General features: G+C 45.9%; 1 protein-coding gene across 4 annotated transcripts; it reads right to left on the bottom strand.

Annotated features, from left to right (window-relative positions):
- Positions 1–758: 758 nt before the first annotated feature.
- On the bottom strand, positions 759–24,384 carry LOC144177903 (MFS-type transporter SLC18B1-like). Of its 4 annotated transcripts, XM_077705491.1 has the most exons (16): positions 24,265–24,362; positions 24,059–24,119; positions 23,060–23,348; positions 18,538–18,653; positions 16,243–16,338; positions 15,585–15,658; positions 13,704–13,851; positions 12,767–12,835; positions 11,532–11,619; positions 10,262–10,407; positions 7,691–7,789; positions 6,882–6,973; positions 5,129–5,224; positions 4,501–4,575; positions 3,205–3,298; positions 759–980 (listed from the first exon to the last, which is right to left on the bottom strand). In XM_077705491.1, exons 3-16 carry the CDS (start codon positions 23,316–23,318, stop codon positions 900–902), a joined length of 1,533 nt encoding a protein of 510 aa, XP_077561617.1. In that variant the 5' UTR covers positions 23,319–23,348; positions 24,059–24,119; positions 24,265–24,362; the 3' UTR covers positions 759–899. The 4 variants fall into 4 exon arrangements, with proteins under 4 accessions (XP_077561617.1, XP_077561618.1, XP_077561620.1 ...); XM_077705492.1 differs by lacking the exon at positions 24,059–24,119 and having other exon boundaries at positions 24,265–24,384; XM_077705494.1 differs by lacking the exon at positions 7,691–7,789 and having other exon boundaries at positions 24,265–24,368.
- Positions 24,385–25,708: the final 1,324 nt, after the last annotated feature.

Here is a 25,708-nt window from a genome sequence, read left to right as displayed (position 1 = left end):
TCATCAACCGCATGGACTGCGCAGATGTCTATCTGGACTGATGCAATGCAGCAATACGCACCTCTTCATGAGATTGATCCCAAGTGCACCTTCAGAATGCCACCTGAACTTAGCAAGCACGAGGAAGCCATTCTGCATAGGCTGCGCTTGAATGTGGCCTACACGGGACATTACCTGTACAAAATCCAGCAGGCATCCTCACCTCTTTTCTCCAAATGTGACTCACGAGAAGACATCCATCATGTTATATGCGTGTGTCCAAAGTACACCGTGCACAGACAGAAACTCATATCTTTGTGCAGGCAGCTTGGTGCGGGACTTGAGCTGAGGGCTGTTTTGGGTCCATGGTCGGGTCCCAGTCAGGCTGCGCGCGCAACCAAAGCTCTTTTGGAGTTCCTTCGGAGCACAGAACTGGACAGAGTTTTGTGATTGAAAATTTTGGCCGCATCAAATGACATCATTTCGTTTCCACATTTTTTTTCTCTTTTTTTTTCGTTTTGTTTTTCTTCTCTCATCTAGCGTAGCAAGCCAGCCCGACGGCTCGGCTAACATCGCTGGTTTTCATTAAAGCTATTCTCTCTCTCTTGTAAATTTAACCACCACCGTCTCACCGGGACGTCTCGGCCCTTGTTCTCTCTTCTTTTACAGCAGCCATTCCGCGCTAATCGCTGAGAACAACCTATGTTAATCCAGGTAGGTCGTAAAATGAACCCCATGCACGCTTGCCGTGCACTGTAAGAAACTAAAGGCACGCGAAACACGGTGGTAACATTTCTTTAATGCACGATAAAACAACGGGACACGCACAGGCGTTTAAAAACACAAAGTAACATCCTTACATTAAATTACAACACTCAGGCTTGTCTAAAAAGAGAAAAATACGCTAAGTAGAGCTGAGGTCACATGACTTCCTTGAGAAGCGGTTCACGGTCAGGCGCAGTTTGGCGACGGGCCAACACGTAGAAGCACAGCCACGAAACCTGCACGCAAAGCGCAATGAGAGAGAAGTTGCGTTTTCAAACACACTGTTTAACGTGCAGATGCGGTTCACACTACTTCACACAACTCCGAGGACTTGCTGGTAAACCGAACGTTGTGTACAGCCCGTAAGATAAATAACGTAGCCGCGGCGAACTTTGCCGTGTGGGGTAATTTTATAGTACGACGAAAGACGAGTGCCAGCCAGCGGCGGCCGAGGTCCATGACATCAAGTTCATCACGCCCCAATATCCCGGAAACGGGTATTTGACGTGGAGCCTGAACCAACTGCGCACAATGATAAAAAATACGAGCGCCTGCCATGCAGGTGGCGTTACCGGCGCCTAATGCAACATGCCACTACTTCTTTACCTCTAATTTCAGAGTGGCCTTCACTGCAGTGTCGCGCATTAGCGATTCCCGCAACCTCACAATCGCCCCATGCTGCCACCTGAACGGTTCGTATCAAAGCTTTCCATGCGGCAAGCAAATCTTGGCGCTCTGCGGCACACTTCTAGTGTCACTTTTTTGGCGTCTTCATTCTAGTGCAGATTGCGGCTCATGAGAGCCGTACCGTTACAAAATTTTCCCATACGAACACGCAATCATAATGCAGTTCAGCTTTGGCGCTGCTTTACAATGCCAAAGCTTTCCCCTGCATGGATTATCGTAAATTAGTATACGTACAGTTTTGGTTTTACATTTTCGGCGGTTCGCTTAACTACCGGTGTCACACTCGGGCGAGCGGTGGGTGGGCGGCAGGGGTGGTTTTTAACTAAGCGTGACGCAAAAGCATGTGCACTACTAGGTGCGCCTTCGGTATATGTAAACACCAAAATAACTCCAACACAAATAATAATTGGTGTCTATCACTTAATAAAACAGAAAACCACGTTTACTGTCATTTTTCCCCTTTTTATATATTTTAGTCGCGTCAGCAATGTAATGCCAAGCGCACTCGGCACTGCAGGCAGCCATTTGGCTTTCTGAACACGCATCGTTTCCGGCGCTTCCAGCTGAGCATGGTGCGCATGCGCAGTAGCCTGCCCACTCGTCGGCTGGTTGGAGTAGAGGCTTTAGAACGCCTAACGAAAACGCTTATGACATGGTGAACGGTGTGATAACTTCTATCACCGGTAACTCTGTTTTGCAAGCTTCACCACAGCATAGGTGTGCTAGCGGTGGAGCACCCTTTAAAAGCAAATCTCGCGATCGTGGCGCGAACACGATGTGCAGCCGTCATCCCTACAACTGCCAGGGCAAGACTGAGTCACGAATAATATGCTCACAAACCTCGACGATGGTTCGATACCAAGTTCTTTAACAAGCATTGGACAGAGGGCACTCTTCCTCGAGAGTTCCGTCATGCGAATGTTACCCTAATCCCTAATCCGGGCAAACAGCTTTCGACAGAAAATCTCAGGCGGATATCGCTAACGTCATGTATATTAAAAATAATGGACTGAATAATTATGGCAGGAATAAATAGGCTAATAGAAGAAAAAGAATTGTCGCCCAACATGTACGACTTCCGGGCAGGGCTTGCGACAAAAGATGTCCACCTGAGGCTATACTGGGATTTTCTGAAGGACCCTCCCTCACGTCACTCAGCGGCCATTATAGCCTTGGACCTGACAAAACCCCTCGATAAGGTATCCTCAGCCATCCTGGCAGGCGTAGAGCGCATAGGGCCAGGTGTACGGACTGTGATAAGATCTCTGGACGCAGGGCGTGTGCGTGAAGCCTGGCTTTCGTTGTATGATTATCAAAACGGTTACATGAAAAATCGCGGAAAAGAAACGGTTCTAGATAAGACAATACACGCGTCGATCATGATGAAGTACAATAGTAGTCTTTATCTCATCAACTACGCATCGGTATACGTTTAGATCGTTCGTAGATGCGCTTACTTATCAAGCGAAAAATCGTTACATGGGTTCGTTCTTCATTTGCGATATCGGTCTTTGAAGGTTTGGCGATCGATTGGACGCGCTTTCAGGGAAGGTTGGACGCATTTTTAGCTTTTGCTCTTCTCTGAACTTTATTGAGGAAGGGATGGTAAATTGTACGAGGGTACGCACGACGCGCACGCATACCGTTATCAACTTAGAGAGCAATAGTTAACCGCGACAGCTCAGTAAATGCGAGCTTAGTTGGACTCATTTTAGGGATGCGCGCCTTACGAACAGAGCTGAATTGCGTACAATGCAGATTGAGGAAACTTACGAGGAGCAGCTCGTTGCCCAGGAGAACCATGGTGGCCATGCGGTAGCCGACTGTGTCAAGCAGGTAGCCACCCAACGTTGGTCCCACGAAAGCTCTGCAGATCGCGGGTATACCATTGTCACCTTGCTATTCTTGGGCTCCATTCTACGAAACCACGGCCCGTTGTTTTGAGGTGATGTGGTGTTGGTATGCGAATGCATGTGTATTCTGGGTTGGGGCGTCGCTTTGCGCGTTGTTCCGGCTGCGGCACCTGCGTCATTTCCACCGTTGCCTCCCGCTCCAAGTGACGCGCCAACCCAAGAATACATGCATTTGTATGCCAACACCACATCGCTTCAAAATGACGACCGTCGTATTAAACAATTCAGCCCCTGGGGTTCAAATCATTATGGGCCATGCTATTGTTAAACGAAGTTGCAAAGTATCGTTTGTTTAGCAACATTTTCAACGCAGAATAAATATCTACAATGACATTCTTTTGTCCCTAGGGTACCAACATCACTGAACGGAGTAATAAAAAAACTTTGTGGGAAGTGCAACATGGGTCGGAACCCAGCTCTCTACCCATCCGTAACCGACTGCTTCTTAATGCTGATGGGGAAAACAATATTTTATTTTTTTATTTTGCGACGTCTTACTTCACGACGCAGCTCCCCACAGTTCTGAGCAATTTTTTCAAGCGTTTCTGAAAAGCTATCCGCATCTTCTCTGAACGATGCTTATTGAATAGTGCGCCTTTCTGTTTTTTCATCTTTTTTGAGCGGCGAACGTTTGCTAGGATTACGAACTCGCCCAAACTAGCACACCATGAACGAGTATTTACAAAGATCTTAGGTAAATGCCCAAGGTGGGTGTTAATAAAAAAAAGCCTCTCTTCTTAATAACAAAGCCCCTAATAAGAAGTCCCCTCTACCCCCTCTCGCGCGCGTACATGCGTGAGTGCGGTTATTCTTGGAATCATACCAATTTTGCATGGCAGCAGAAAGGAACTTGAGTGCATTCTGGATCCACGAGCAGACAAAATGTTTTGAAAGGCACGGCCGCCACCATGCACCCGGTAATTTAGTGGAGTGAAAAGGCGCAAATTTAGGTTTGTACAAGACGCCACGGGCATTTCTGAGTAAGGTTGCTACCGGGAACTGTCACCGCTTGACCTGTCTATAATGCACGTTACTGTTTCCGGTAGGCCCCGTGCTAACAATAAAGCGTGCACTAAGAGGTTTTGGAACTTATTTTCTGGAGATAAAAATTGCGTAATGATTGAAAAATAGAAAACCACACGTTCGCCAAACTTACCCCATTGAATGAGATGCCGTGAACACGGAAGAAACGAGGCCATATGTAGACAAATCATCTGGAAATCCACGTTTACTGAAAGAGAAATATTGAGGATTCGATGTTATGAACGAAAATTGCTAGAAACAAGTTTCTTCGTATTTTGTAGCACGCACACAAGAAAAAAATGCCTGTTATTTCTCTCTCTCTCTCTCTCTCTCAACTGAAGAACGACGAAAAAAGGGCGGGGGGGGGGGTGTGCACCATTAAATGTTTTGTGCTAACCTGTGGCAAAGAAAGTATAACCCGAAAACAAGAGCTCATCTGGGTAAAACAGCTTTGCGTTGCCGTACCTCAACGAACAGATCAGAGGAATGCACATTATTGCACATTCTTGTATATCTGCATTGTGTGTGCAAAAGATGACCCTAGCGCGTTTTTCGGGCAAGTCCCACTCATGACACCTTCTCCACACATTCAGAAAAAGCATAGTACTTAATGCGGGACTAATTTCAAGCATTCCATACGAATCTACCACGCAGAGGAGATTGTCACTCACGGTAGGCATAAAGATACGGAGCAATCACTACGCCATCGTGTCAGTTCTCAGCCCGGTATAACGAAGCATGCCCACAGCAAATATACTCACAGGGTGTCGCGGAATGATCCAGCGAACGAGCAGACATTTGTTCCACCAGAGGCGAATCCGAATATTCCCAGGGCAAGCATCACAGTCCAGACGGCTCTGGAACATTACGGTGAGTGGACATCTTATCACGCGTGCACTCCTATCTGTGGTTGGTCACGGCGCATGCGCTGTTATCTAGGTGACCCACTAAAGAACAGGGTTTATTTTTTGGTAATTATCTTGTTCAGATAAAATTTGTTGGTTTGAGCCCAACTAATAAACCTGGGATACTTATTTTACAGCCTAAGCTGCAAGTGCTGGAACTGCGCCGTTTGGGATGTATGGGCCAGTCAGTTAATGTACGCAGAAAAAAAAGCACCCACAGAACTGCACCTAGCCACAGAAACATTGGTGAAGGTTCAGTAAAACGGTCAATAATTAAAGTAAATGTCAATCAATCAATCAATCAATCAATCAATCAATCAATCAATCAATCAATCAATCAATCAATCAATCAATCAATCAATCAATCAATCAATCCTCACGTTCAAATTCTCAGCTCCTTGTTGGGCAGCCCCACGTTTTTTAATAGTCCATTGGAAAATTTGTGGTATCACGGACTTATAGAAAACCACATTTTTATTACAGAGAGGGCCTGTAAAGTACCGGGGTAACGTGTCATCCATCATTTAAAAAGATTTCCTAAATACTAAACTCGGAGACATATGCACAAGATGGGGAGAAAGAAAAACCCTTTTAGCACAGTACTGTATGTAGCACCGAGTGGTTTGCATAGAGGGCACTATGGTCTGCCAATTTTTAGCCCGAATGACACAATCCCTAAGTTTCCCCTATCGGAAAGACTAGTGAGTGAATGGAAGTGTTTTTATAGTTACATATCCAGCCTCCCCATTAAAAGAAGTGGTACTAGTGTTACCATGATGAGTGCTTTAAACGTGGGGTATCACCATGAACTGTTGCGCTTAAGTTGGAGGTATACAGTGTGCGGAGGGTGAGGGGGGGTGGGGGGGGGGGTGGGGGTGGTGCTGCTTAATTGTCATAGCGATCGAGTCCTCATGAGCAAACTCGACTCGCCTCTTTCCCGCACGTCGGAGAACTTTCTTCAAATCAACGAGGAGAAGGAGGAGAAAAATGAGCGCAAAGGCCGAGAGCTTTATGCAGGCGTTAAGCCCGGTTTGCTACTCGGCACTGGGGAAGGAGTGTTCATGGGATGAAAGTGGGCAGGCGAAAAGGAGAGTCGGCCGCCGAACTCAACACATTGGACAATCACCCATTCACAGTAGAGACCATCTTAGGACATCAATCCCTGTACCATCGACTTTGCAGACGGCAACAAAAACCCTTCTTCGTTTTCTGAAGGAGACGAGCTTAAATATAGTGTCCACAAAGGGAATAAGTGCACGCGCGTCCCCACTCCTATCCTCTTAAATTCAAAGTGTACACAAAGAATCCTTGCAACTCCGTAACGTAGAAGACTAGTTCTCCTGAGTATTTGTTAGCACACTGTCTTTCAAAGGTGACTTAGGTTACTCCGAGACACTCCGGTCAGTTTTTAGAGCATGCTAGCCTGCGATCAGCTTTGTTTCCTGCCGAGCATTCCCAGTAATTTCCCACTGTAATTTGCGCTGCCTAAAGTATATGACGATTTAATCCCAGGGCCAAAGCACACCGCACATACCACGTACAGACTTGTGCACGCTTGAAGTTCTTGATGCGACCTCAAGTAAGTATGTCTTGTGTAGTGGATACGTACGTGGACAATGGAAGAAAAGGTGCTGGTCCGACTAGTAGCAAACACACGCACATCAGTAGGCCCGCCAGGATGCAAAGTTCCTTCGCTCGGCCCTAAAAGTGCAAACGTGCCGACAGGAGATGCTACAAGCATGGCATATCGTTGGTGATACAGCAGAAAATAGCTGCTTCAAATAGAAAATTTGACAACAAAACACACTGCTTGCACAGCTTTCGCCCATAGTTGTGACGCCACGGTTACCGGGTACGTACATAGCTGTAGCACGTACGTTACACTTAAAGGTCGCGTCGACGTCAGCACCGACACCCACGAAGTTTGATACTGGGGGCAGCAATGACTCAGTAGAAGACACACTTCGCGAGTTAGTAGGCGGCCATTATGAGCAGTGTTATAGAATATCTGGCACAACAATAAGAAAGAAAGTTAACAAAGGCTTGTTTAAGGGCTAGTTGGTATAGTCTAGAATTCAATATTAGCGTGCGCTGCATATTTTGACGAGGGACAAGGACAGGGGAAAAGACAAAACCAAACGATGGTGCGCAAACGATGGTTGCGCACCATCGTTTGGTTTTGTCTTCTTTGTCTTTTTAATATTTTTATGTGCGAGTTCATGAGCGTCCCCACTCCAAACAAGTAATCCTGGGCAACCGTGACAGCGACTGAGATAGGAACATAGGAACAGGAGGTGATATTCGCGAGCGTATGGTGATATCTACCCTAACTGTAACCAAGACAACGCGTTTCATCTCGAAAGATGGCACCAGCACTCAAAGACGCCGACTGGGATTGAGTGGCGACGGAAGACGCACCGTGACGTCCACAACCCTTCCCCATATCCAAGCAGTGGCGGCGTACACAGTGCCGTTCAAGACGAACACCAGGCCAACCATGTACGGCTCCAGGTTGAACTGCGAGGATGCGGGCACCGCGTCTGTTAATAAGGAGGAAAGGCGCAGCGCACAGCACGGGGAGAACACCGCGATCTCCTCGCAACAGTATAGCACAGGCCTGCAAGACACGACTGTAGGAGCACCTCCACGAGGCACACGTATTAGAGGCTTCCAAAAAAGCTCATTCGTTCCCCGTATACCATTTCTGATGGCACAAACTGCCATGCAAAAAAATATCTATAGGGCAGCGATACGTGTCTTGACGCTTCTTCCGTATTAAATTGTTTACGCAAGAGCTGCTGCAATTATGGCAACTTTGACTGATAAGTTAATTTGTCCCTTTAATGTGCAGTACTATTTTTTTAAGAATATCAAGATTTTAACTGTGAAGTAACCTGTACAAGTGTAATACAGCTAAACACATTACATCTGAAGGTCGTGGGTTTGATACAAGTTTGCGGTACACGGCTGATTTTTTTCCAACTCTCCTATGAATTTCTTCATTGAGATTATATACCTTGCCTTACAAATGGGCTATTCAAAAAATTATTCCAGAATTTTATAATAGTATTAAGAATCCCCAACTTCCTCTGGTACATTCAATTAAAGACTCCTGCGTTCTGTAATACAGTGACGAGTCGGAACTAATGTATATCGCCGCGAACCATGGCTTCTGTTTTTTTTACTTACGTTTTATTGCCAGCATCTCGCCGCGCCTGGCTGTCTTGCCTCTGTTAGAAGCGAAGCGCGTGTTTCCTTTCCTTTATTAAAGACGATAGTCTTTCTTGGGCTACTTAAACCCAGAAATTTTGGTCTGTCTGTATGTCTGTCTGTCTTTGACTCGATTCAGCCACCCGGCCAAAGCAAAACAATGCCTGCGCAATAGTCTTATATAGTCACAGCTAAATCTACCCGTCTATGTCCGGTGTAATGTTCATACTTGTCAACATTGTTGAAGAAGAACAAGACATTACGCAAATATGAGACAACAAATCAATACAGAAGTGATATTTGCAGTTTTCCTTTATAAAAAAAGCAAACATGCTTGAATTTGCGAAATTAAAGACTTCAACTGCAGAAAAAGAATTCACTCCGCCGTCGCCTGCTGTCGTCCGCGCCACTATAGCTTCTGGCGCCATTTTAAGAAATCAAGAGACAACAGTTACGCAAGGTTCCACTAGATAGGTTCCACGTTCTGCTCTCAACGCACGTGGAGTAGGGAAACGCGGTTCTATAAACGTTGAAGTAGGGCGCCTCGATTAACGCGCGTCTTCGCCGTATGGCAGCGTTCGCATCGAGACACCCGGTTTGGAGCAGTGGAACGCGGGAAATTTAAAATGATTTAAGCAAACCTTTGGCGACTTTACCTTGGGAGGAGCGCGACGAAAGAGGAACAACATGAGAGGTGAGCGGGAAAGCGAAAGGAGGCATTTACTTTGCAAAAGATCGTCGTTTGACGGCATTTGCAACAAAAGGAGCAGATACGGGGCCAATTTTTTTGTATGCCGCACACGCTATATTACCTGATAGGGAGAGTTTCGCTCTGCGGCCGCTAGGCTACAATGGTCTTTGATTGCTGGTGTTTTCAATCTAATTTGGTGGTCCCGGAAAGAATACCGCGAAGAGAAATTCTCGCAGGGTAAACGCCACGGCATTCGATTTGCCGACGCTCGTCTGCGCATGTCACTTCGTTGGCTACTTATAGCACGCAGTTTGTGTTCTCGTTAAATTTATAGCGGAGCGCAAGTTCGCTCCAATAAACGTCCATTTCTACGAGAACCTCGATTCGCTTTATCCTATGTGACAATATTTTGACACAGTAAAACCTCGTTAATTCGAACTAGGGGACGCCATCTCAGTTCAAATTAATAATACCAACAATACACTGGAACTGGGAAGCAGTACTGGGCATGTCAACACTTTGAGGCTTGAAAAAGCCCGTATTGCGGTCTGCCTTTTGTCCCTAAAGGTGACAATAAGCTCTTTTTGCTCTGACAAATGAGTGGAGCGCAAAGCCTCACCTTCGCATTCTTGAGAACTGAAGAAAACACGGGCGGCATTAGATCCGGCAGTGTCTTCTGGACGGCAGCCCTACGCTTCGTCCTTGTCATTGGCAGCGACATGCTCTGCGCTTCTGACCTCTGATACGATGGCCAAACACCACTGTACTCGCGTCATCAATCGACCGAGTTCGCTAACAATGCGCCTTCCATATCGTCCGCCATGCAGGATTTAGGTTGGCTTTATTCTCCGTTCAAGGCATCCTCGTGTGTAGGCACGTGGTGCATTTTTTTAGCCGCCAAGGCGCCGTCGTTGAGGCGCGTAGTTCGAATGATCAGTGGCGGAGACTTCTATATGGAGACTTGGCCGGACCAACTCTTACAGTTTGAATTATCCATAAATTCGAATATATGAAGTTCGAATTAGCGAGCTTTTACTTATTAGCATTGCCCTAACGCGCCGGGACCCAGGAGGGAGGACGCCACAAACCTGTCTGAGGTGAGGTTCGAGGCACGCGGCGTTGAAGCCGATGATGAGGAAGGTGGAGAAGACGCAGTAGGCGTCCAACAGGATGCCCGCGTTGCACCAGAACTTCAACATGTCGCCGCTTTTCGGGGCGACCTCGTTGTCGTCCTCTGCAGCGCAACGGGCGCGAGGAGTTTCCAAGACGATCGCGCATTTCGTCGACTAGTGCTACTACTGTGCGATATAGGCATTTACGCAAGTCTTCGAAATTCGGAAGGTTTTGCCGCTTCATTGCGTATGCTATTCTGGAACAACAGCTATTAGAGTGGGTGCACTTGCATTCAAGAATTCGAAAGCAAGTACGCTCTAAAACGAGGACCGAAAAAACGAGCTTCGGTTGGGGATCAGCTATTCGTTAAAAAAATCCTAATCTTAGTTTAGTATTCTAATTAAATATGGAGATATGTTATTTCTGTTTCACATTTTAAGTAACATTTTCAGTGCAATTCTTCAAGCTTTATTTAGGTGTACATTACTCAAGCCCACACAGCACAAACGCGGATGACGCTTCTTGACGTTGAATAACAAAAAAAATCCGGTGCCTTACCCGAGTGAGTTTCGTGTTGGCCTTCAGAGCCCTTATCCGAACGTTAGGATATTGAACTGAACCTTAGTTTTAGTACAGCCGTGGACAAATAAAATATGCGAACACAAAATTACGAAACGAAATGGGCAAAACTGAAAAATACTGTTCGTTGAGGTCCAGTAATGGCGCGCAGTTGGCATATTTGGAAAGCCACATTTCCAAGCTGTGTTTTTTGTAACCAAGTCATCTTGACTTTAATGGAGAGAAATCGCGCTTTTTGCGTGTCCTGGTTCGTATTTTCGGGTTCGCGTTTCATTTGTCCATGGCTGTACATTTGGTATACTCTTAGGTCCCCACACAATTATACAAGAAATGGCAGGCAATAAATAATTGCACGAAAGAGACCACAGGCTTCAGCTGTGAGGATGTTGGTTTAACGCTTGGTTAAGTTTCTGAGCCACCGTACGCGAGGAGCTTTTGTCGCTAATTTAAGCAGACAACGAGCATCCCAAGGGCGCGGATTGACTAATCGATTTTTAAATTTTTGAGATAGGAGTGACGAGACTGAGCTCGCGCGGTTTTCAAACGTTTTGTTTCTCTCATCTCCCTCATCTTGACAAAGTTTTCCTTTCAATTCCAATGTTTTCTTATCGTCAGTCGAAATGGGGGGTAAAGTGCAAGAGTTACCAACAGCGCAGCACTTCTCACCTATGGCTGGCAGCATGAGGTAGACGAAGATGCCGCAAACAAGGAGAAGAGACCCAACTGCGGCAAAGGGGACGATGAATCCTCCGGCCTGCGTGGAGAAATATTCAGCGGCTGCAGCTTTGGAACACAGCGTTTCCCGAAAGACTCTTTCGCTGGTCTCGCTAAATGTGTTGTGTTCAACGTTTGCTGGATTTTGTTCAGGGTGTCATTTACACCTTGGTGGAAATTTTATTGTCGTACAGTATTTCTTGACCTCGTGGTTCGTGCCTTATCCAGGACTGAGCATCAAGGAACCTTGATTGCGTATGCCACAGCTGTTGCGAAAACATTTCATTACGCGCCACAATCCGACAAAAGAACATTTGCACTGTATACACCGCCTTTTCTCCCAACAATAAAGTTCAGCTCAAATGAGACCCGTTTTTACAAGAAACCTTGACTTTCTTGGAAGTAGGCCATTGGAGGCTACTCCACATATGTATAGAATAGCTGTACTTCCTCGTTACAGACGAAGATCATTCGAAACCCTTTGTGAATGTGTTGTATAGGTATCATCTACGAAGTATTCAAGTGACTTGTAATAAAGTTTACGATGTGTGAATGACCCCATACCAGAACAGGGTAGTGTCAATAAGAGAGAACAAATTCACATTTGCCGTTTCATTGCAAAGACTTAAGTTGTGCACCCAAGTGGAAATCAAACAAACAAATATTGCGGGGAAAAGCAGGAATGTCACGGCACGTGAAGCGCTTTCTGTATAAAACGAAACGGAACTCTGAGTGAGCCCTCTGAAATGTACACCTATAGAAATGTGCATTTCTAGATAAGCTTTTTGTACCCGGCAGATGTATGCAATATTTCTGCTTGTGTGTACGTTTATTATATATGTCTTCTGATTTCGAAATGACTTCATTGCCCGTCTTGTCTGGTAACCAGCCTTGTCGTCACTACGTTAAACCATTTTCCATAACACCAATAACAGCGACGCTTTGGGTGCACTTTGAAATAACCTTCCACTTTTCCCCTTTTTTATATTTCGTCGCCATCCAAATAGTCCTTGTGACCACAAATTAGGCCCTCCATCTCAGGCGAAGCAGAAAAACTCCTTGGGTATGCTGCGGTTAACGCCACTTTTTATTTAATACACAAAATGTTTGAAGGTAGCACCGCACATAGTAACGTTAACGTATTCGTAATGTTAAAAACGCTATATGCCGAATATTTTGTTACCGACCTGATAAAGGAAACCGCCCACTGTGGGCCCAGCAACAAGACCGGCACCGAACGCTGTTTGCTGGACTGACTGAAACGGAAACAATAAAAACCCGGCCATGAGCCATGAGTACCTCTTAAAATATGTTACACACATGGGCTCCAAGAAGAGCGAGACAATGTGCATGCCTAAAAGAGCTCACGTTGGCATTGAAAGAATTACGTGCAGCACTGGACGAAGTATTCAGAATTCCTTCAGAAATGCTGCAGGGTGAACTAGGTGGTTCACAAGGCATCCCTTCTCCTTACGTTCCTTCAAAGACAAACTATATACACACACAGTTCCAGACTTTTTCGAATATGTAGGGCAGATGATAAAGCCTTGTAACTATACAGCTCGAGGAAGGGCTGCACGGAGGTTCTTTGCTGGGGATCGGCATTGCGCCTATATGTTTCCATCCAACTGACGACCGTGTGCCCCCCCGCTCCGAAACCTGATCTTTGCTCTCGGGCTGTATAAACTTGGCAGGCGACGGTCAACGGGGCACGCTGCCTCCTCCCTTCCCGCAACTCCCCTCCCCCCCGCAAAGAAAAAAAAAAAACGTGGGCGAATGACATTATGTTCTCTGCATCAAGCTCTCAAGAAACTCCTGTAGACTAAGCGCGCCAAGGCCATTTACTTACTGCTCGCGCCCCTATCAGCCTCGCTGACTTGGTCAGCGAGGCTGACAGAGTCGACTATGTTTATTTCCCCCGATTTTCAGCAAGGTCCCGGAGCTCCTGGTCACTAAACGAACAGATATTCCATCAGTTACCACTTGAACGTGCCGACCTCCGCTGTTATACGTTTCTACCTCAACCTAAAAAGGTTTCGGGGTCCGCGCTGTCGCCACTCCCCGTACCCAAGGTCGCTCGAAGTTACCCGTGTAGGCATCCGTACCCTAGTTATCTGCACTTACGTATGTGGTGCCCAGTGACCTTGGGAACTCGGCGGCGACAATTGCGAAGACCGCCGTCATGAAGGAGGCAGTGCCGAGTCCCTCGACGGCTCTCGTGGCGATGGCCAAGCCAAGGAACACGGAACCAGGCGGAGATTTCTTTAAGAACCTGGCGGCGACGTGGAGAGAAAGTGATAACATTTCCTTTGAGTAAACAAATAAAAAAAATTGGCCGCGTATCTGCTCCTTTCGTGGAAAATGTCAAAAGACGATAATCTTTATCGGCTTTTGCGAAGTAAATGCCTCCCTTCGCTTTCCCGCTCACCTGTCATGTTGTTCCTCATGCGTCGCGCTCCTCCCAAGGTAAAGGCGCCAAAGGTTTGCTTAAATCATTTTAAATTTCCCGCGTTCCACTGCTCCAAACCGGGTGTCTCCATGCGAACGCTGCCGTACGGCGAAGACGCGCGTTAATCGAGGCGCCCTACTTCAACGTTTATAGAACCGCGTTTCCCTACTCCACGTGCGTTGCAAGCAGAACTTAGAAACTATCTAGTGGAACCTTGCGTAACTGTTACCGGTTGATTTCTTAAAATGGCGCAAGAAGCTATAGTGGCGCGGGCGACAGCAGGCGACGGCGGAGTGAATTCTTTTTCTGCAGTTGATGAATTATTTAAATTCGCAAAAGCAAGCCTGTTTTATTTTTTTATAAAGGAACACTGCAAATATCACTTCTGTATTGATTTGCTGTCTCATATTTGCGTAATGTCTTGTTCTTCTTCAACAATGTTGACAAGTATGAACCTTACACCGGACATAGATGGGTAGATTTAGCTGTAACTATACAAGACTAATGCGCAGGCATTGTTTTGCTTTGGCCGGGTGGCTGCATCGAGTCACAGACAGACAGACGGACAGACATACAGACATACAGACAGACCAAAATTTCTGGGTTTAAGGAGTCCAAGAAAGACTATCGTCTTTAAAATTGGCGCAGCTTGCACTGGTGGCGCAACGCTGGAGAAACAGCGGAGCTGGCGGCCCCTATCCCTTCGTCGGAGACCCGGCTGTTGTACCTCACATGGATTTCCAAACTTGCCGCTGTAGCTTCTCCACGAATGGCAAGCCCTGATGGTTTTCCACGGTCCGCAGGCTTTCACGTCTCTCCCAGAGTGACCGCGCTAGCACGCGCTTGAACCGGCGGCAACCGGCTTCGCGAACTCGGCGTCTGTGCTCCCTACTTCGCGCGCGAACGCACGTGAACTCGCGAGTAGAAGAGCATGCGAGATGACTCCACGAACGCTGGGCAGAGTGTACTCGAAGGTAGAGCTGGCCGACGGCAGGCGCTCCTCACGAGGCGCACGCTCGGGTGCACTAGGTATTTTTTCTTGGTATTTTTTTTCTGGTAACTCTTGACAGCGGAACTAAAACCTTAAACAGCTCTGCTGTTTAAGGTTCTAGTTCCGCTTGACAGGGCCGGTCAAGCCCGTTTGGTGGATTTTTGTTCACGGTCCCCAGCACAGATGTTGGTGAAATAAAGAATGATTGATTGATTGATAGACTGTTAAAACCCTGAGAATAAAAGTGTCTCGAACGATCTCGCCCATCCTCCTTGCGGCGGAACCCCACATCTCTGCAAGCCGAGCCTTACGCAGGTGTCGACAACTGAAAGCGCACGGGCCTTACTCTGACAGAAAGGCACACAAATATTGCTTACACAGATACGCGAGCAAATGCAGGGGGTGCGGTAGGCCCCAAATCTCCATTGGTAAGAGCATTAGTAGCGTTATCTGCGGGTTTTGTACCCGCCCGTATAGTCCGGATCCAATCCAAAGCAATGATTGTCACGAAAGCAGAGGGTGGTTTTCTCTCAGCCCTCGCTTAAACAGCTTTCACACAGCTCACCCGAAAATAACTGATGCACCTCCCACGTAGAACAGGCCGGAGAGAAGCATGAATTTCGGCTTCACGATGGGCACCTGGAAGGAACGCAGGTTACATTCCGCCTAGTCGCTTTTTAGTCGCATTCCGCAGGGCGGCTTACGCTGTTGCCAAAGGACAGGAGCTACATGTTTTGTAACAAAAAAAAAAAAAAAAAAAACGTCATCTGCTCTCCTACCGTCCCCCTCCTCCACACCCTATCCGCCCAAAAGGAAATGTTTGTTATGTACACTCCCCAGGTATGCAAGAAAGTCTTCAGGGCACAAATAGTTCTTAGCAGAAGCTCAAATATGGAAAATAAACAATGTTTTACACGGGAAAGTTGACGATAGCGTCATTCGTTATAATTAGTAGCAAGAATCTTGTGGTTGCTCACGAGAAATTTTTTTCTTTAATTATATGTGGCCTCGGAACTTTGCACAGGGACTTCTAACTAACACTGCATGCACATGAGTCATGGGCATCCATAAAGGCGTGCAAGGCCTCCCACCAAAAACACTCGCGAGTGACCGAGAGACTCTCGTAAATCTGATATGACTAGAGTATAAATACTGGGTGCCTTTACGAGCCAAAAGAAGCACGCTCTGGCAGAGCCTGGCCAGGTGGTGCACGCAGTACTTACAATCTTGCCGAATATTGGAGCCATGATGAAGATGGTGAACTCGAACACACTGAAGACGAGGCCACATTGCGTTGCCGTTACGTCCTTAATCTCCGCCTGCAAAAGTTTATTGCACCGGCGCGACCATGTTAAGGGGATCTCTTCGTTTGTCTTTAGTTGCCTGGTAGAGCAGTAGTAGCCACGCCTTTACAGATAAGGATGGTCAAATGCTAGTTCAGGTAATGGGAGTGAGGGAGGGGGATGCAGGGTCTTTGAAGAAGACGCGGTAGCTTAACAAAAGGGACCAGAGTTGACCCGAGTACCCGTGCTCGGCCCCTTTTGATCGCAGTAGAGATTTGTCCATGGAGTAAAGGTCTACTCGAGTACTCGTGGGTTCGAGGGAAGATATAGTGATGTCTGAGCGATGTGGTGCAAAAACAAACAACAATATTAAAGGAGATGCTTGAGGTCGGCATATTTGAGCGTAAAGCAGAAAGATCCCCTCCGGTAGCCTGTAGTTCATTCCAGAAGCCGCGTGCAGCACTTTGGAGTCTACATTGTTGTCAACAGTCCGCCCACTGAGGGCGTCTAACTCACCGTGAAGGAAGGCGACATGAGGCGCCGGGGCCTTGTGGTTCCACCTGCTCGCAGCTACCTTCAAGTATTACGCATTAGTGTGAACTTCCTCCATTTTTTCTCCACTTTCCCTCTTTCAAACATGCCCGATTTATTATGAGGTTTAACGCGCCGACGCTGCACAGGCGACGAGGCGCGTTGTAGTTAAGGGCTCCGGGTTAATTTTGATCGCCTGGCAATCTTTAACCTGAGCCGAAATCTCGAACACACGGGCGTTCTTGCTTTTCGCCTCCATCAGAAAAGTGGCCGCCGCGGCCGGGAATCGAACCCGCCCCCTTTGGCTAACGCCGTAGCCACTGGGCCAACCCCGGCGGGTATCTTTTACACATGTAAAAAAATACATGTGCTTCCGGAAGAATATATATATATATATATATATATATATATATATACAGAAAGAAATGCCGGCAGTCTACAACACCAAAGGAGACATAGGGGAATGGTTAGACTATTTTTTTTTACTGTTAGTGACGTTAAATTATTATTATTATTTTTTTTATTAATTATGTGAGAAAGAAAGAAAGAAAAACACGCGCCCAGAGTGGGGACCGAACCCACGCCTTTCGATTAGATCTAGAATGCCTTACCAATTCGGCTATCTGGGCGACTGTGTTCTGCTTCACTTTCTGGGGTATTTATATTTACTACAACTGTATCTGACGCTTGAGGGTGGTAGCCAGCGCCACTCAGACTGCACGGGGAGAAGGGGACCTTCTTTTCAACCCCCGGGGCGTTACGCGAACGTCTACAGCCTGTCATAAGCGGGTAACTGGCGGGAAACCCTCTTATGCTACCTTGGCATCAAGGCTGCCAGAACCGAGGCCCTCGCTAAGCTTTCGCACGATAGTAGGGTTTGGAAATGAGGGGCTCGTTAGGAAATACAGAAAGAAATGCCGGCAGTCTACAACACCAAAGGAGACATAGGGGAATGGTTAGACTATTTATTTTTTACTGTTAGTGACGTTAAATTATTATTATTATTTTTTTATTAATTATGTGAGAAAGAAAGAAAGAAAAACACGCGCCCAGAGTGGGGACTGAACCCACGCCGAACCCATATATATATATATATATATATATATATATATATATATATATATATATATATATATATATATATATATATATAGAGAGAGAGAGAGAGAGAGAGAGAGAGAGAGAAAGAAATGCCGGCAGTCTACAACACCAAAGAAGGCATAGGGGAATGGTTAGACTATTTTTTACCGTTAGTGACGTTACATTATTGTTATTTTTTATTAATTACATGAGAAAAAAAATACATATACATATACATATACATATATATATATATATATATATATATATATATATATATATATACACACACAGAAAGAAATGCCGGCAGTCTACAACGCCAAAGAAGGCACAGGGGAATGGTTAGAATATTTTTTAACGTTGGTGACGTTACATTACTTTTTTTATTACTAATTACGTGTGAAAGAAAGAAAGAAAAACACGCGCCCAGAGTGGGAACCGAACCCACGCCTTTCGATTAGATCTCGAATGCCTTAATATATATATATACACATACATACATAAACTTTACAAGTGCCGTAGTTTTTAAATGTGTTTATTAAGTCCACGCACACTATTTTATACTAGTTTAGCGTTTCAGTTTTGCTCCAGGCTGCACGAGAAAAGTGGTGCGAACGACCTTACCTCGTGCGGGAAGAAGGGCGCCTGTAGCGAGACGCTGGCGCCAAGAAGGAAATTGGCCAACGACAGCAGCACGAGAACAACTTGTTGGCGAGTGCAGACGACTACCCTGCCAGAAACTAGTGGGGAAATAAAAAATAGAGGAACACGGGGTTAAATAAACCACCTTTTGATTTAACTCGTATTTGCACGATACCGTAGTTGCACGATTCTAACGCGCACCACCTTTTAGTGGCGAAGCCCCTTAGGCCTGGCTCCGGCTGTCGGTGTCTCATGTCGTCGAAGTGTCATGTAGTCACGGTACTAAAACACCGGGACACCCGCTTTCAACGCCTCGCGCTAGAATGCTTCGTGCTTCAAAGACACGAGACTTACAGCAAAGCTGTATAACTCTACCTCCCCCCCCCCCCTCCTCCCAACGGTTTCATCTCCGTGGGAAAAATACACCAAGGCGCCAAGAATACATTTGTACACTGCATGCTTCGCCCCTCTCCACGTTTAGCGTTAGTGAGATGGCCTGGGATTTTTTTTTTAATTTGTGTTAAAGGTAGTCTTCAAATTTGTGTGCGCGTTACAATCGGCGCGTTCCCAGCGACTCAAAAAAGTGCAGCACTGCTAGTATTTTGAATGTGACACGAGTTGGTTCCGTAATTTCTCACACTTAATCTGCTTATAAATTCCTGCAGCGACGACAGAAAAAAAAAAAAAACGAACTAGGTGTTCGCATTAAGCGCAACCTCGATTCAAAACGCGCGCGCACGTTGACATCCCGGTTCGCCGCTTCGGCGCGCTGATACATTGCCCTTTTGAACTTCCACCCGAATATATCAACAACAACAACAAAAAAAAATCCGTCAACGTCACGTGAGTAAAATTTGGTGCACCTATTCTACAATTAGCATACCTTACCAAGCTGTTGCGCATATTTAGGCTCATTGTACCACTGTTCTGCGTCCATCAAGGGCAAGCTAATTTTACTTGCCGACGGCGAGGGATAAGCGGCATCCTGCACACTGGGCGTGCCGGAGACACAAGTGCGGGATTAACGTTAACAAAGCAGGGCCATATTTTCAAGCAAGGCTTCATCGGCTCTGACTAGCTCGCTTTGAAGATGTTTTGAAAAAATTGACTCCCAGGTGGAAAAAATTATGAATGTCAAGGCCCTTGAAATTGCCAACACTTTCAATGTATACCCCGCTCCAGTATGAAGAAAAGGGCATTGTTTGCTGCCACAGTTGCGTGTGTGAAATAAAATGTCTCCTGTCAGGTGGGTGGTGTCTTGTCTTTTACATCTGCGCGGTTGAATCGTTAAAATACTCTTTTTGGAATTTTTTCGGGCAAATGTACGTGCGCGCTACAATTAGGGGCATGTTAGAATCGTGCAAATACGGTAAATAGCGTGTGCCCCACCAGCAGGCAACGGCGTGGTGACAGTGATCGTGGAAAGTAATTACAAAATTTCTTGCGAAGCAACATAAACCCAGCTTAATTGCGTTGCTAAAAGCAATGAAAATAGATGAATAGGTAAGGATGAAAATGATCGTGGTGTTCTTCAGTTCAAAACACACCTGCCGTTCACCTTTAGATCAATGTTACTGAATTGCCTTGTGGTATCAACGCAAACTAACTAAAATACGTTTACTTCGTTAGCGTTAAGCACCCTTTTTTTAAACTATGTGTCAAGTGTTTGATATTTTTCGTGGGCAATACGGGATAGCTACGTGGTGACCTTTGTCAGCTAAAGCAGCTGTCAGCTTTAGCTTTAAAGCTTTGTCAGCTGACTGCAGGTGATTGCGTCAGATCATTATGCGCATACGTCGCCGATCACTTACGTAAAACAATTAGGCAAATCCTGGAAAAATTTACAAAATTGAGAGTAGGGCACCAGCACTGCGACGCCTCCCATAGCTGCTTTGAATACAAGTTCCTTGACTGCTACACGAACATGCGCCTTCCCTAGTCTAAAATGATAACAGGAATACCGCAGAAACCTAACAAGAATTCCTGTCGTACGACAAAAAACTGACAACAGAAGCCCTGTTGTTACGACACACATTTACGTTGTCAAGGCAAAGTCAATTTTCTCAGCGACAAACATTTTTGTAGTCAGAACAGAACTACCTGTCGTTACGACAGCCATCATGATGTCGTGACATAGCCAGCTGCCCGAATCACGATAAAAGGATACGACAGACAGTACGACACGCAAAAATACGACAAACTACAGGAATTTTTCTTGTCATTTTCGACTGGGACATGGCGGGAAATCTATAAGAAATTTCTTTGGTGTTGTCAAATGCAAAATGTGCCATGAAGAAATTGATTCGTAAAATTAACAGGGCTTAGGGGGCCAATTCTCGACTTTCGAAATTTTTCGGGATTTCGCCATGTCTTACAGAAGCGATAGATCACGTATGCGCCTCGGACTTTCGCGTTTAGCTCACATAAATAACCAGGTGCAAGGAAAATATAACACTAGCCACGTATCATAAAACAAAGAAGGAATTAACGCTAACGAAACTGAAAAGGTTTTTAGTCGAAATTAACATTACTACAACGCGATCGAGTAAGTTGAAAGCTGAAAGTTTATTGCGACAACATGTACAGGAATGGCTGTACAGTTGTCGAGGGGGACGGCCAAAAAGGCTAAAAAAAAAAAAAAAGCCTGACAAGGTGACGTCCCTCTTCCCCTTCCCGTTTTGGCACGACTCTGGGGGAAATGAAACGTCCTTTGTGACAATAAAAATAACAGAAGAATGCACACACTTAACGCAAAATGAGCTTTCAGTTTTCAGAAAGACACAATAATTACAATGAAAATTCCACAACAACAAAAAAAAAACACACCAGCTCTTAGATTTCGGAAAACAATAAGGAGAATTAAAGATTTCACAGTAAGAAAGAAGAAAAACAGTTCTCAGTTTTCATAAAGAAACAATAATTACAGTACAAGATTTCATAGAGCGAAAAAAATTACCTCGAAGTTTTCTGAAAGAAACAAAAAGTTAAAATACACGTTTTTCATTGTAGTTCTAAAAAGTACATGTCTAATTTATGTTTAAATCCTTGTTCAGATTTAGCATCTTGTGCCATGGTTATAACTGCGGGGTGACTGTTTAAAAAGTTGGGAATCTGGTAGTTTGTGCGAGTTTTTGGTTTTGTGTATATTACCTGCCTATAGACTCGTATTCATGTCTGCGTGACGTGTATTTTCTGTAGAAGTCAATAGGTTCAGTCCTTATCTGGTGATAAATAGTTAGAGAGTTTTTTTTAATTAGAATGTTCGTAATTGTCAATGCCTGATGTTTCTTAAATAATGGAGAACTGTGACTGACGTAGGGCGCGTTTTCAATTTCGCGTAAGACTTTTTTTGGAGCCGGTATAGGTTTTCTATGTTTGCTTTTCCTGTTGAACCCCACACTAGAAGGCAGTAGTTAAGGCGAGAATGGATTAGACTGTAGTACAGTTGTTTTTTTAACCAAGCTGGTAGTAAATATTTCATCTTATAAATAATATCAATGCACCGTGATATATCCGTTCGAAGTTTGTCAATATGAGGAGACAAATTTAAATTTTCATTGAAGACAATGCCAAGGAATTTGTGTGAACTAACTCGTTCAATACATTCGCCTCTGAAATTGAGGAAAACCTGTTGCCATAAACGTGTGCTGTAAGCTCGAAAAATCATTTTGTTTTTCTTGTGTTTAAATTCATTTTTCATTTCATTCATTCATTCATTCATTCATTCATTCATTCATTCATTCATTCATTGTGTTTAAATTAGTAACGTTAATTGTCCAAAATGCGAGCGAAAGGCGTGCGTTGAACTGAAGAATATTACGCAATCTTTGTTTGCATCGATATATTTTTACCGCTTTTAGGGACACAGTTTAGTGACACAGTATGTTAACTTGCCGTGGCCATCACCGCAGCCCTGCTCTCTCCTGTTGGTAAGACGCCGACGCACGGCATTTATGGCTCGACTGTCGGTTATGTGATGCAGTACAGCGAAACAAACAAAAAAAGATAAATGCTGATGCCACCAATTCAGTCACTCCTCGAGCACGAACAGTAAGAACTCTTACAGGGAAGTATATTTTTTTACCCTTCTTTCCTGGTAAACCTGTCCCTGTGTTCTCCTAGACACCATAATACTTGGAAGGCTACGATATATCGGAAAAAAATATTCCTAACAGAAAGCTGATGAGCGGTTTTGCTTTATACTCAGGGCGGCTAGAAAGAATGCAATCAAGACAGCTCCAGCACGTACAAAGCACTGCGTAACCACCCCTTTCCTACCTGATGCCGCACAATGACCAATGAAAATATGCACTTCAGCGGTGTAACAGGGTAGTCGTAAAAGCAATTTAACAAAAGTGGGCTTGAACACTATGCATGGACTGTGTAGGTGTGTTGCGGGGACTTCCAAATCCATTCGGAGCACCTACAGGCTGCGACTCTTTACCGAGAACTTGCACGTTCTACTTCCCCCTACCCAACGTACGAAATTGTTAGCACTCATCACCTTTAGCAGGTCGTGTCCCACATGCGGCGTCGCCGTCCGGGCCACCGCATTCCGTGCCGCGGCTGTAACCCGTGGAGCGCTCCAGACCCGCCGTCAGTGTGGGATGCTTCGCAGAGACGTGGCAAACGCCGTTCCCGAGCCCCGACACTCTTGGCTGGGGCGCCGGCGGCTGCTGGAGCCGCTGTTCAGCAACGCCTCCATTCCTAAATTCACTGGATCCCATGATTGACGCTGGGGGATCGGTGCCGAGGCCGCACATCCAAGATCACTGCGCGCGCATCTGGGCAGCCTGAGTTGGGGCGGGAAAGGGAACCGAAAAAATGGCCCCGAAGGAACACGAGCGCCAACGCCTTGTGCGGCGGCTATCCTCACTGTACGCCAACGGAGTGAAAAATAAAAAGAAGATTCCGTACTCTTCTGTCGCCCTACATCTTGAGTGTTACTTCCTTCCGCACGTTCTGTTTTGTATTGAAGGCCCGATGCAAACTTTTTAGGCTAGCGTGGCTCCAAAATGTGAAAAGTTGGAGTTCTATACCGTAAACAAGACGAATGGGCATCAGTCAACAACCTTTGACCGGTTTAAACACCTGAAGTGCGACAGCGTAAGAAGAAATTTTAGCTCCAGGGTATCTCTCTTTCGCTCTCTTTTTCACGCCTCACCCCTATAGACATCATAGCCCACGAACAAAAAGGCAGACCCTCATTACACATTCGATGTTCAAGTGACAAATCATGCATGTTTGTCCCCCCTCCCCCCCCCCCCCCCAAAAAAAAAAAAAGAAGAAGAAGCAGTTAACAGGAATAGACAACAAAATAAGCTTCCCTTGAATATACTGTGCTATCGTTAACTGTCACCCTGAGACGGGATGAACATGACTGCATCATAGCCTCCTGTACATAGTCGGTAATGGAGGAGGCTGTGGTTGAATAATGGCGTTTAGTTCCGTAAAAAGCCCAGGTATAGTTGCGAAAACTGCGTTGCGAGTGTGGCATCCTTACCAATCGCAGTTTTCGAGGCGGCCAGCCTCCTGATGACGCAACTCCAGCGTCACGGCCAGTGCTAAACAGAGATAAACGGTAGTGTTTTCAACCACACAAGCAACATCAAAATCTCATATTTATCGCGTTAAGGTGGAAGAAATATTTAGAACCATACGGTCACTCGTTTAACCCCCGCGAGGATACCAGTCGGCAAAACGATTCACCGTTTTGAAAGGCTTGCTGTTCTGCGTGCTCTTCACCCAGTGGAACGCAGCAGGGCTTCAGTATGTCCTTACCAACCCCGCCGCGTTGTCTTCTGCACACATTCCGTCGAGACGCACTGCGGGTCAAGGGGTGACGGCTAGGAAACGCTGGGTCCCTGCCGTATCAGATCGCCGGGTGCGGATAAAACCGCTTTGTCAGAGTTAACCATGTGATTGCCTCGCGCGCACAAGCGCTGTCGTCGGTCAAGGTTTCGGCGCTTTTCCGGGCTAGCATTACAAGGCGAACAAAAGGGTTTCTTGAAAACGCGTGGCTTCGCAATGAAATATAGGGACTCGTTCGCGCCATCACTTGAAAGAAGAATGGCCGGCGTCGTTCACGCTGCTTCTCATGTGGCACAGCCGAACATGGAAACGAAAGGAAGGCGAATACTTTTCGAGCTTCATTTGGAATTTCAGATTTTTGGTGTTTATGCGCTGAAACTTCACCTGGGATACGAGGCGCGCCGTAGTAGACGGGCATACGGAGTATACTTTAGACCACCTGTGGATAGTTATCGTGTACTCAAACTTCGACACTCGGAAGTTTTCGCTTTTAATCGCCATCAGAAAAAGCATCCGGAATTAAGCAGTGGTCCCTTGGTGTTATGACAAAAGGATCCTTCCGATACCGTCTAAAGCGGAAGCAAGCTGCGTAAAAAAATGTCCCGAGATTGAAGTGTAAGATGCTCGTCATGTCCTGATTTTTTGTTGTTGTTGTTTTCACCCGATTTACTCGCATACTTAAAAAGAAAAAAATATCTGCGAAATCGTGAAGCAGCGGGGCCCAGGCCGGCGACGCCATGTTATGTTCAGAATACCGACGCAAAACCCATGTCGTGACCTATGGACGTAAAAAAAAACGGCATGGCACGCAGTTCGGTTGGCTGAGACGTGAAATGACGTCATTCTTTAAAGTTATTACAACAGTTGCGGCAACAGCCTGAACCCGGCCTTATACTTCAACGCTTTGCATACGACGTAGCGTGCCGTACCTCACTGCCTTGACGCATGCGCAAATTCAGCTTCTTGCATGACACATAACAGCGATCTGGCCGCAGCCTGCGGCATAGAGTTTCATACTAAAAAGCTGCAGATGACATCTACGTTCGGCTCTTAAGAAGCACGACGGGATAGCGTTACTTTAAATCCCAGGGAGGGTTTTGGGACGTGATTGCTGCATTTACGATCTGTGTTTCATGAGCAATGAAGGTACGCGAAGATATAAGAAAGACTAGGCAGCAAGGGTGTTGCACCGCCGCGGCCCAGGAGAGACTGAATCCCTCTGTGCTTATGAGCTCGAAAGGTTGGGGCGGCATGATGTGTGTCAGTTTGAGTGAGAAGGTGGCAGTGTCGGTGTTTCAGAGTTTTTATTCTCTAATGTCGGTACCGGAATGTACGTTATTGC

Source organism: Haemaphysalis longicornis, unplaced genomic scaffold (assembly GCF_048455015.1).
Source record: "Haemaphysalis longicornis isolate Haplotype H1 unplaced genomic scaffold, Haemaphysalis longicornis Haplotype H1 scaffold_334, whole genome shotgun sequence".
In the NCBI taxonomy this organism is placed as follows: domain Eukaryota; kingdom Metazoa; phylum Arthropoda; class Arachnida; order Ixodida; family Ixodidae; genus Haemaphysalis; species Haemaphysalis longicornis.
The sequence above is the reverse complement of the archived record's forward strand: the minus strand, read 5'-3'. Positions and strand labels throughout refer to the sequence as shown.

Bases quoted from the DNA above. Each gene is read 5' to 3' on its own strand.
- LOC144177903 (XM_077705492.1), bottom strand. From the start codon at position 23,318: ATGTGCGGCCTCGGCACCGATCCCCCAGCGTCAATCATGGGATCCAGT. The intron at 5,225-6,881 runs GTACGTATCCAC...GTAATGTTCCAG, and splicing joins CCTTTTCTTCCATTGTCCAC to AGCCGTCTGGACTGTGATGC. The intron at 981-3,204 runs GTAAGTTTCCTC...CTTTGCGTGCAG, and splicing joins TGGGCAACGAGCTGCTCCTC to GTTTCGTGGCTGTGCTTCTA.